At 31.3% G+C, this 13,434-nt stretch overlaps 1 protein-coding gene across 1 annotated transcript; it reads right to left on the reverse strand.

Moving 5' to 3' along the window:
• Positions 1-8,863: 8,863 nt before the first annotated feature.
• On the reverse strand, positions 8,864-13,165 carry Mppe (Metallophosphoesterase). The gene is made up of 7 exons (XM_011633433.2): positions 12,787-13,165; positions 12,183-12,392; positions 11,914-12,076; positions 11,682-11,813; positions 11,474-11,608; positions 11,164-11,395; positions 8,864-11,081 (listed from the first exon to the last, which is right to left on the reverse strand). Exons 1-7 carry the CDS (start codon positions 12,801-12,803, stop codon positions 10,909-10,911), a joined length of 1,062 nt encoding a protein of 353 aa, XP_011631735.1. The 5' UTR covers positions 12,804-13,165; the 3' UTR covers positions 8,864-10,908.
• Positions 13,166-13,434: the final 269 nt, after the last annotated feature.

Below are 13,434 nucleotides of genomic sequence, written 5' to 3' on the forward strand. Positions count from 1 at the left end.
TTAATCACCGGGTATTTCCTCTCCGTCCTACTCCCCGATTAGATCATCTGAGGCTGGATCACTCCCAGATTTCAGCGCACTCTTCCTGGAGCGCCATTTCCAAATCCAACATCCAAATTTCCTCACTAAAGAATCCTTGGACGAGTTCTGCGAACTCCGAACTCCTTCCCTTCCCCCTCTAGACCTCACCATCAGAAATCCTCCTCCCCGAAATAATCACACACACACACACACACACACACACACACACACACACACACACACACACACACACACACACGCGCGCGCGCGCGCGCGCGCGCGCGCGAGTACTAAAATGTAAATTTAAATATATAAAATAATTCAACGTAGAATAAGAATAGTTATAAAATGTGGACAAACATACCAATACAATTGATTTAGTATACAAAATCGAATAATGTATCCAAAAATTTCCTAAAATATTCAATCATATGTACATCATATAAATCTCCGCTCCTGTACTCATCTCGAACACAAAAAAAAAAAACATTTGTAACACCCTTTTTATTAATCAAATGTAAATATGTCTTAAACAAATATACTTGGAAACAAGAAGTAATTTTATATATATATATATATATATATATATATATATATCTTGTAGTTTTGTTAAATTTGTATCTATTCAAAATTATCAATTATATGTAGAATTCAAATTATTTAACATTTAGTTATTTCCTCCCTCTTTCGTTCCCCGCTATTCCAAGATTCGCACATGGTCCTGGCAAAAGAGATTAGATTCTCTTGCCTAAATTACGAACCGACGGGCGCACGTCACGCAGTCAAAGTCATAGCATCTTTCTCAAGACGTTGATTCGCACTCGTGGATTTGCACGGTGCATTCGACTTGTAGGAACGCCTTAGCGCGCCCACCTGCAAAAGAGTATTTGGAGCGTCCTTCCTAGCCCATTCATTTTCCCAAAAAAAAAATAATTACCTCGGGCTGGACATAACAATATGTAATATGAAAGATCTAACTTATTCTCAGTCTTATGAATTGCATAGTCCTCTTGGAATGATCAATGAAATGTATATTGTTCCGTGATATCATATTTTTTAAATACTATATAACTCTTAAATTAAGAAAGTAATTATTTTCAATATTTTGCCAATAATAAATTATTAAAATATTGATATTTTTAGTTATGTTAATTACCTTCCCATATGGCATAGTATATACATGATATCAAACAGTTATTAAAAATATTGCAATAGTATGTATATGTGTATATGCTCTGCATTTTATAAAATGTATATGTATTATTAATATTAATTTAATGTATACATATTAATATCAATAATCCATGTACATTATGAAATATAAAGCACATCATAATATTTCTGGTAACACCGTATTTGATGTAAAAATCACATCGCCAGTAGTGTTAAGATTCACATCATTTTCAATGAGGAAATTCACATTTCGCTATGGTGTATATTTTCCATACCAAGCAAACAGTGTTGATTTTACACCACATAGTGAGAATTATATAAATATCCATATAGTATTAAGATCCACATCATTGGTGTCAATTTCACATCGATATTTTTTTAAAGTGTATGTTTTGGACATTATTATTAGTGCAATATTAAATATGGTGAGATATTGTATTTGTAAGAAAAAAAAGACATCGGATAAAAACATGTCATTATTCAGGTAATCTAATTTTTTTAAATATACCTAACTTGTCTATCTAAACCTAAATATCAAATTTATTAATTTAATGTTCCTTTATACTAAGCTTTCCGAAAACAGAAAATATATTAAAAGAATGCATTTTATATATATTATATATGCGTTACTCTAATTTCGCTTAATATATATATTACTCTTTGCTAATATTCTTTCTATAATCTTGTTTATACATAATTGCGTTCATTTATATATGCATATTGTGTATCCTGTATCATATATATATATATATATATATATATATATATATATATATATATATATATATACGTTACTTTAATTTCGCTTAATCTATATTACTCTTTGTAATGTACTCTTCTTACGATCTTTTTTCTACTTTCTATTCTATTATGTTGCAACATCTTTTTAGAATGAAAGAACAAGCATGAAAAATGCTTTTCTGAATATTTTAATTTTTTATTTCTATGTTTATATATTAATTTGGAAAAGTTTCTTTATTTAATCTTTAAATAAATACATTTCTTTCATATTCTTTATGTGCTATTCTTAATACATTCTTTATTTTCTGTTATAATTGACAAATTATCTTACAATTTTTTATGATTTTTTTGTCTATAGATAAAGCCAATATTTGCTGCCACACGTCATCGTCTCAATATCATCTATGCCTCAATATTTATGCTGCAATTTATTTTATGATATTATATATGACATATCATATCAATATGTTTATATCATTTTTATATATGTCATCATTCTCTTTAATTCTACAATAAAATATATTCAATCAATAAAATATATTCATTAAAATTTTTCATTTCTTAATATTTTGCACTATAAATAAATCATTTTTTTTATATTTTATTCTATTATACATTAAATGTAATACGTATAAATATAAATAAAATTATATATGTATATAGTGTATATATATATATAGTAGTGTGTATACACACACACACACACACACACACACACACACACACACACACACACACACACACACACACACATTATTTTATTTATGAAAGAAAAGGATGTGATAGTTACAAATCAGGACATGTAGCTTATTTTTAGAAACTAATTGATTTAGTTTTTGGTTTAGACTGTACTAGATAAAGATAAAGATCGAATCCTCTGTCTCGTGCCACGCCGGCACAAAGGAGCGCTCGTTTCAGTTAGTATATATTTCAGTTTTAGATTTTAAGCTCAAAATTGATAACAGAAATTAAATCAAAATCCATCAATTATGAAGCACGAAATATTTAAAGTCCGTAAAATAGAAAGGTTAGATTTCAATCAGAATATGAAATTCACGAAATAATTTAGACATTTAACACTAGTAAGTCGAATAATTTCAAGTTTCAATTGCTAATTATTAATTATTAATTATTAAAATTATTATTAATTATTAAAATAATTCTAAGTGTCAATTCACAAGTTCAAAAAATTGATTCTGAATATGTTCGATATTCAATTTCACAAAGTATTCTAAGTTCATTCACTAAACTTTAATCTAACCGCTCTATTAGAGTAAACAAAATGATCTCAAAAATTAGGAGGGTCACTACTAGGAAAACGCTTCCTTTCCTAGTGCAAAGCCTTTACAAGAGTAAAAGTAAATAAAAGATAGAGAAAGAGAAATTTATATATCTAAGGATAAGGGTATGTAAGGACCGCGCACTCGCTGTTCACTATCCACAAATGTCATTCGTTATCTTCTATATAACTTCGCGATGACAACAGATTATAGGTTATGTTATTTTGAGGTTAGTATCCTCCACTGAAATAGTATTGTTGATTGATAATAATTGTCAGAGGTAGCATGCAAAGTACTGAATAGTTTGTGTTTAATATGCTTTAATTTACATGCAATATATAATAAATGGCCTTGAATTCATGCAATATTTGTATCTTAGATATCTCAGAAATATGCAATCAATTCAATTGTACTTCAATTCACAATGTGTCTGGTATTACAATATATATGCACATGCTAATTCACAATTCTCAAAAATAATTTAAGATATCTTCCACAATTCTTTTTAATAATTTCGAAGATATATTCGAACGTAATAATGTATTTGAATGTCAACCTATTAAGATTCAACTCAAAATTAAAAAGTCGGTAATTAATTCTTGGTCCACCAATCACGATTCGCGAAATATTCAGAATTCGGAAAACAATTCAAATCTGGTCTTAATTGAAGACTCTATTCAGAGTTCAAGTTCAAATACGAGATTCAAGAAATAATTCAAATTCACAAAATAATTCTAAATTCTGATTACTATTTACACAATTAAATCGTCTATTTCCATATCAAAAAATAATTCTAAATTTAATTATTATTACGTAAATATTGTAAGTGTCGATCACAAAATCATAAAATAATTCTAAGTGTCAATTATGAATTCACAAAATATTCCAAGTATCAATATAATAAATTGACTTACGAAAATATTCTAAATTTTGACCTCGTTATTTAAAAATATTTTATATTCTCGTAGCTATTCGCGTAAAATATTACAAGTTGCCAACTGCGTAAAATATTCTAAGTATTAATCACAAGATCACGAAATAATTCTAAGAATTAATCACAAATTCTCGAAAATATTTTAAGTGTTAATTCGAATAACGAAAATATTCTAAGTGTCGCAAGCTGAATGTCAAAAATATTCTAAATGTCGATTATTGATGCCGAAAATATTCTAAGTTAGTTAACACAAAATTAATTCACGGAGTGTAAGTTCTTATGCCGAATAAATGCTCGGAGACTAAATTCTTTTTCACGAAAAATTAACTGATATGGAAATGTGCACTCACTGCTCACTAAATTTCGATTGCTCCGTTACTACAAAACTTTTATTTTAATATTTATTATATTGTATTGTCTTGGTTGAGGAGCTTTGTCGAATGAAAGAAACATTCAGTACTCCATTTTTTCGACAAGAACAAAATGTACATAGATTAATTCTTGAAATTATTAAATAAGCAAGAAAAAGTAAGTAAATTAAAAATAGTAAATTAATAAAATAAACATAGTTTTATAAAAATTATTAAAAAGACAATTTTTTAAATTCATTTACGTAATCAGCATAGAAACACATCGGATTATATTGGATTATAATTGAAAAATTTTATCGCATTTTATCGTATTATGAATGTAGTTTCCGTAAAACCAAAGATATTCAATGCAAAGCAAGACTGAGAATTGAAAATGATAATTACATTTTAAGTAGGAGACAAAAACATAATCCTGCATTTAAACTAATTGAAATTAAAAAGGAAATCGCGGCATCACGTAAATTCAAATCTACTGTAACAATAAAAAAAGAATTATTGCAAAGTGAGTAAAAAATAGTAAATACTGTTGTGAAGACAATTAGTATTTATAATTCGTAATTTGTATGTATAATTGTAATTTATTTACGCATTACGATACGCAGATACGATCATTTGCTGGATTTCACAAGGATTAGTAACATTGAGAAATCCATAGAGCGTTACAAAAAAAAAGATGGAATTGGACGGATTCCAAAAAATTTAAACGATTTAATAAATTGTTTAAAAGATGAAAATTGGAAGCAATTATTATTGCTGATAGATTCAGCAGATTCCTTCATTGTTGAGTCCGTAATTAAAAATAATGATACAACAGCTATTATTTTTATTTTATTACAAAAATTTAACAGATTTACTTTTGTAAGAAATAAATAATAAAAAAAAATGAACTATTTTTGTTGATGCAACATTTGCCACGGTCCCCCAATTACAAAATAATAATTGTTAATTGTAAACGATTATAATTAGATATGATAATAGAGTAGCGCAAAACAATTCATTAATTTATTTAACGGATAGAAAGCGTGAACGGCAGCTGCTATCCTTCCTCTCGCCCCATCATCGAGCGCCGAGTGGCCAATGTCGACATGCTGAGCCGATATATTGGAATATATATTCCAAAACCGATAAGATACTATTAAAGATTGACAACCGTGAGCAAATTTTCGTGTCTACTAATGGGGAGCCCCGGGGATAATTGAAGAACGTTAATATTATCGACTGTTTTGACTGTATTGAGAATAACAAAGGGAGGATAACGAGGAGGAACGATTTATTTATTACTGTTATTATGACGGATTTAATTTTAAATTAATAGTTCGTAAAAAGAGTAGAAAGATCATCATCAGTAGTTATCATAAGGGGTCCAGTATCGTTCGATGGACATTGCACGCAAGGATATGCAACAGATGAATTCGGAAAATCATCTGTTATGTGATTAACCGGCGAATTATATCATAGCGGTTATTCGGTGTATATCGAGAAAGTCTCGTCCAATGACTAAATCCGTGAATAAGTTAGCGTTCGCAATAATGTGCAATGTGATACCAAGATTGCAATCATCACACTGCGCCAACGAAATAATAGTGTTAACAATGCCAATAATGTCAACTGGCTTGTCGTTAATTGCCCGATAGATAAGCCAATTCGCAAGATTAGCCAAATACGCTCGACGCCGACGACTTGATGAACGAAGTCGGACTACCAGTATCAATTAAAGCAGATAACGATTACAATTACAATTATTTAATCTTACAACCTTTGACGGTGAGTTGTTGTGATTTGCAGAATCATTCCCTGGGGAATGCACCTGAGCGGCGGCATCCGCTCGATCGTTGAAACAGGCATTGGATAGAAGGAAGATATCCGTGATAAAGCTGCTAATGCAGAGTAGCCTTCTTCCTCTTCAGTTTGCGACACTCGTCCCGAACGTGACCAAGGTTGTGGCAGAAACCTTGCTTTTCGGCCTTTCGAGAGTAAGTTCTTGTATTCGTTGTTCGCTCGATAGATCTGACAGGTTGATTTTTATTTCGAGGGATTCTCGTTGGATGGCTTCGGCTCGTATTCCAATGACAAATGCAGCGCAAATACGGTACATTTCATCCAAAAATGTGTCCACAGATTGTGTTCCCAGTGAAGCAGCTGTCTCCCTCAGCGGTCCGCTGCTGATGCCAGCAATCAAGAGATGTATCTGGCTATCCGGAGATAAATCAAAGTCATGCTTCAAAGTAAGTTTATCCATGGCATATTCCACAAAACTTTCCTTCTGTATTAGCCACTGCTTCAATTCTTTGCAGAGATACGTGATACAGCACTCTACGGTGAAAGCGTTTCAGACTGACTTCTTTGCCAGGATTCAAGCATGGATCCTGTTCCGAGGTCGTCGACCAACGACGAGCAGCACCCGTTAGCTTCGAAGAGGCTGCCAGAGCAAAACAACGTCGTCGGGTACTCTGTGAATTCGCGCAACCTGCTCGACCCGATTAATCCACAATTATGTTATCGGTCGTTATCAGGTACATTATCAGCTTCTTAGCCCCCAAACTCAAGAAATTGAGAAGCAAACATAGGAACAGCTTGCGTCAAAGACACTGATGCAATGCCCGACGGCTGCGAAGCAATGTTGTGTGATGAACGCATATTCGTTTCCTCCTCGACATCTGGCGGTTTCTTCGAGGATAGGTTATTCCGAGGAACCGATCCTAAAAAGGCCTCCAGGATCTATTGCAATGTGTCGTTCTGCCGTTGCTGGGCTATCAGAATTTGTTGCTGTATTTGGCGCATCGGTTCTGTGACAGCGGTGAACTGAAGCCGCTGTCAAATCTGAAGAAAGAACCGGCTCTTCTCTCGCTTGAGCATGTGAAATTTAAATTTTGTCTCACCCGTTCTCCTCTGAACAACGGATGGAGACAATAGATCCATTGCCGGACTGTTGCGCTCGAAGTGTGGAAGAATTCGATCGATCGAATGGTTGGTGATCATCGCAGAGTTGCAGATGATATTTACGCGTCTCATCCTTCAATTGCTCCAACGGCATTGAATCCAACGTTGATTGATTCATTTTCTGTTTCAGGCAGCGAGGAAAACTAGCACGAAAAATGTGCACCACGTGTTGCCGCACACGAACAAGAAAAATAGCAGTGCCTCGTCGCAAATGCACGGAGAAAATGGTCGTGCCTCTTGACGAGCACGTGAAGAAAACGGCCGTGCTTTAGGGCAAGCACACAGGGAAGATGGCCGTGTCTCGTGGCGAACGCGTGAACGATACGCGATACGCGTGATGCCCGAACTCCGATCGACCGAACCGAATAAAAATATCAGTCTTTTTTTTAAAATATTGTTAAAATGTTCGATAAAATGTTCGATAAAGCTACGCACAATGAGTCCTGATCCCACTTCTGAAAATAAATACGCTGTAAGGCGGGAACGAAGAAGCGGATGTAGGATACGTTCTACGTTCCGATATTCACTGCCAATACTGTGCTGAAAATATATAGTTCACGTCACGTATATTATAAATTTTCAATACTTGCAGTGAATATCGGAACGTCGTGTAATCTCCAGTAAAATTCACAATTTAAAACACTTATATGCAAATTTATTACAAGTCCAAACAGTGTACCGTAGATAAAGAACGGAACGATGATCGGAAGAACGGAACGGATCGAGAACAAAAATTTACGATCGGCGGGAGGTGATTCGAAGACAACTTAACTCAAGAAACTCGACAACGACTTCGAACATCTATGCTCCGGTTGAGCTGACACGCGCGCCGCAAGCGCCATTACTCCAAATTATAATCGGAGTCTCGAGATCGTTCGAGTATCGCAATATCGGAGTATCGCAATTATTCGAGAGTACAATGTGAGAGTAGAACGGTTTTCTGCTTACAGAATACTATTTCATTTATTATGTATAAATATACTTTTTAAACGTATTGATTAGTTATAAGATAATGAAATTTTTAGGTGTTAAAAAAATTTTCTACCTTGTAACCAATTGATATATTTAAAACTTTGACTGTATAAGTATTTATATAGATTTAAAGGTTTAAAAATTTTATCGCACAAAAAATGAAATATTAATTTTTCATTTCGACTCACGCATGCGCGAAGATCACATCGTGATCTGAATTTTAGTTTTGATATTAAATATCAGATATTAACACTTAGAATAATTGAGAAATTAAAATTAAGCGACATAATGTGTAGCATATAAAATCATTTTTGAATAAAATTAAAAATTTTTTAAACTTTTTAAGAAACTGTTGAAATTATCAAATTGTTAATAAAAATAAAAAAAATTTACATAAGATAATGTGTATTGACAAAAGAACTAAACTCATATCTCAACATTTAACATTTATTTTAGACAAATATTGCATATATGTGTTCTTGCTCAACAATTATGTGTTTTTATACTCTACAACAATACAATAAATCTCTTATCTTGTCAACTAAAGAAGAATACAATTGATGGACTTCTTCTTTTATTATCTTGCTGATATTGCATTGATATGTTTCAAACAGATATATTTTTATACTATCTACTGTAGGAGAAATTTAAATAATACAGTGGCATACAAAAGCCACGTTAAGTTAACGCTTAACTATGCACGATTCATGCTAATTATGGATTTGGGAATTATAATTTATTATTTATATATGATTTATGATTAGTACGAACGAGATTTGTTATCAGAATTGCTACTTGTTATTTATTATTCACATATTCAAGCAATTCATCAGTGAAGTGATTTTCTGACAAAATCAAAGTACATAAATCATGAATCATACATAATCTGGCGCTAGCTTTAATGTTTGGCATGTATTTATGAGGGCACACACAAAAATGTCACAATAAAACATCGACATTATAATAATACGTATCTTTATATGCATAATATTCCACGCTTGGCTTTAGGATAAAAATGAAATAGAAATGTTAAAAAATTAGGAATATAGAATACATTTTAGCTATAGTAAACATTTTTGTAAAAATAAGTGTTCATTATAACTCTCGGTATTTATTCAAAATATGATTTTTAAATTATAATTTAAAATTGGTCCCCTAATTAAATGGCTACAATATTTTGACTGTGCTAAACTAGCATAATCAGTTGTTTTTTAAATAAAAATTGGGATAAAAAAATTAATTGATGAAATTTATATTATCTTGAATTAAAAACTATTAATTAAGAGAATTAGATTAACTTGAATTTATACAAAATATTAATAAAATGTAAAAAAATAGTATTAAAAAAAATAATTATCTTAGAAATAATAGCATAATATTTTTACATATTTTTACAAATATTAATAAAAATAAATCTAAAATCTCAATATTGAATTAAGATAGAAATTAAACATAGATGTTTAATAGTTAAGTCTGACTTTTGAAATCATGATTTGAACCTAGATTGAACCAGATTGACTTCTATCTATTAAATTTTTTATAATAGTCTAAATTTAGAAGTTTAAATTTTTAAATCATAAAAGTCTGCGTACAATGGAGGAAATATTAGGAATAGGATAAATATATTAAATTTTTTGAAAATGAAAATTCAAAATAAAAATGAAATGTAACACATAATGGGTGTCGCCGACCGGCTTGACGGAGCCGGCGGTAATAACGACACGTCGAGAGTATCTCGAACGAAGGGCGCACGTCCACGAACGTGAATGGACGCGCATCGCTTTACACGAGCGACCGAAATCATGTAATGCACAATGAATACACGTAAATAAAAGATATGGCTATATCTAATGCTTACTTGTGTCTATTGTGCGTCATGTTTCTCTATTTTATTTAATCTCTATTTCGAATTTTCATTTCCAAAATTTAATATATATTCCTATTCCTAATATTTCTATCTTTTATTTTAATCTATTATTGTGCACAGGATCTAAATTATCCAAATTATAATTCGAATATCAGTCAAGATTTTATATACCCAAAGCCAGAGCAGTTAATCAAGTGTTTGGCATTAAGTTTCCGTCATGTTGTATATGCATAACAATGATTAAGATCAATAAATATATCATTCATAAGTAACACGTTATAGATTTAGGAAAGGAAATTTCCTAAAGATATGCTGCTTCGGACTAAATCTAAGATTTTTCAAAGTTAATAATTAAGTCTTGTTACAGTTGTCATGTTTGATAGTTGATATATATGATAGTTAATAAACAACTGTTATTCTTGCTTTCTTCCGCATTTAACAAACGAAGAACCATGTCTGGACGGATACGAAGGTATCTAGTTTACAACTCCAAATAAGGTACCTAATTTACAATTCCAAATAAGGTACCTAATTTACAACTCCAAATAAGGTACCTAATTTACAAATTAATTCAATAAGCCAGGTAAGTACTTTTGATTAAACGCTATCCTATGCGGAAGGTATGCGATTATAAGTAGCGTAGCTCTTCACATAACAAGATGAGATGAAAGAACAAGCGGCAAGTACGATAATCAATCCAATGATAAATATATAAAGCCGTAACTGCGAGAATCTATTTGGTAACCACAAAATCGTAAAGTCAACGGTCTTCTCCTGAGTATCTGTAACATACGTACATAAGTACAAGTTCATTCATGTATTTAATCATTAATATATCAATATTTAAAAAAATCGGCTCTATACCTATGTAGACAAGTCCATAACCCATATGTGGCATACCCATTCTGTAAGAACAGGTTGGTATTTGTACTTCATGAATGTCCCCTACGTCCATCCTTAGTTGATATAGATGCGTCTCGTACGGCGGTAGAATCCAAACATCGCTCAATTGATCTGTCGCCGTGTCCAGACTTATGTGCATTGCTTTGTGTTCATGCGCGGTAAAAATTATTTGAGGTGACAACTCTTTGAGTACCTATAACAGACAGTAACATAGAAAAAATTATCATCAAGCGTGTGTAAATTTCCTTTCTTTGGCAATGCATGAACATACACTTTGCACAAAATTCCCAGGTGTAAATAATAAAGGCATATGGCTAAGAATAACATTGGTCGTATTTCTTTCTGCATAATCATTGAGAAATGCATCCTTTGGCGCTTCTGGCATCGTGTGTGTCAATCTATTCACCTAAAACGAAATATATATTTACTTTTTTCCATTGAATACACAAAAATTATACAGCTACAGATTTTATGTTTACTTTGAAAAAGGTAACGGTCTTGTAAATTAACGTATCCGGCTGAGTATATGCAAAATTAAATCTTTTGTGAATGCTAGCAGAAACACGATCATCTTCACCTCCAATGTCATTGTCACCTGGCAAATAAATTTTCTAAAAAAAAAAAAAAAACAATGAAGACATTAGCAATAAAATACAAACTGCCTGCAAAAAGGAAGAAAAAAAAAAGATATTGTGTAATTAAAATAAGTACCATTATGTCATCTGGCATCGAAAATATTGAATCCAGCCTCCTTTTGTACTTTTCAAAATCTTCTACATTAGCTACATGGCCCTCGTCCATAAGATCACCTAAGAAGGCAATAACATGCGGCTGAGAAAATTTTAATGCTTTCGAAAAGGTTTTCTCTAAGTACCTGTAAAGTAACAGGATGCTTTGAGATAAAACTGAGATCAATCTCAACAAAATATAAAATTTCCTGTTGCTTTTGTTTTTGATTAATAGGTATTTACTAGCCATACCTATCACTATCCCATCTTGCTATCCATGAGCCAAAATAATTTTCAAATCTTTCCCCAAGTATTTGTGGATCGGCAACAAGAAGAACCTTAACACATTCTGAGCATTCTCGCATGGCCCATTTGAATTTTTGTACTTCATACACAGCAAATTCATTGTAATATATTGTCATGAGAACAATGATACCAATGGGTATTACTCTATGTTTCAACCTGTTCAATTATTAATTAGTTAAATCATTTTTTTACATATTACAAAATATGCAATTTTTTAATATATTTTATCGTAATAAAATCAGGTCAATTATTATTTTATATGAACACTGTAAAAAATATTGTTCGTAAAATTTTTGCTTTTTTGTTTTACTGGCTTAAAATATCAATCAAATTAAATACCAATAATCCTGAAAAATGTTGAAATGTCATAAACAATTTATTTTATTCAATATGTTCTTTCGTTGATTAGTTTTTCATTTTACTGTCAAGTTTCTTCAAACAATTCACATATTTTTATCCGATGTTTTATAAAAGATAAATTTATTTAAAATCGATTGTATTGATGCGTTTTTGAAGAACTGTGATTTAGACAGTTGCGTAAAATAGTCACCTGTTTCGTCGTAACATCTCTATGGTTTATAGCATTATACAATGCTAAGTAAAAAGCTCAATAACGCAATCTCAAACCTGTTCATTAACATATTATCGCCGATATCGTCGAGCTTTAACAATAAACGGATCGTTGGCACAGAGTGATAATTTTACGAGAGGTTATGCGATTGTATACATGAGATGAACATAATTTTCTATATGCTATTCTATTCTTTGATCCCTGAAACCTTTGAACACGAACCCTGCTTTTGATCTCTATACCATTAGAATAATCAACGAAACGCACGACTATCACTTCAAGTCGTAATCATATTTGAAAAAAGAACTGTTTACTAAACGCCTGCATATTTCTATTCTTCTTCTCTAGTGAATTTCCAACCCCCTAGGGTCACTACGCATGAATGGAGAACAAGAAAAAAATATATTCATTTTAATTGACTAAAAGTGTAAAAAAATAAAGCAAAAAATTTGAGCTATCGAATTTCGAATATAATTGCAGTACTAAAATATTTTTTAAAAAATCAGAAATCGAGTCTTGTTAATATATAGCATCACTCTACAATCTTTCTCAATAAAATTGATTAATGAACTTTAAAAATATAATAGAGTGATTCAAAATTTAATAAAAAAAAGATATAAAAGATAT

This window comes from Pogonomyrmex barbatus, unplaced genomic scaffold (assembly GCF_055798465.1).
Source record: "Pogonomyrmex barbatus isolate J1 unplaced genomic scaffold, ASM5579846v1 scaffold2, whole genome shotgun sequence".
Taxonomy (NCBI): domain Eukaryota; kingdom Metazoa; phylum Arthropoda; class Insecta; order Hymenoptera; family Formicidae; genus Pogonomyrmex; species Pogonomyrmex barbatus.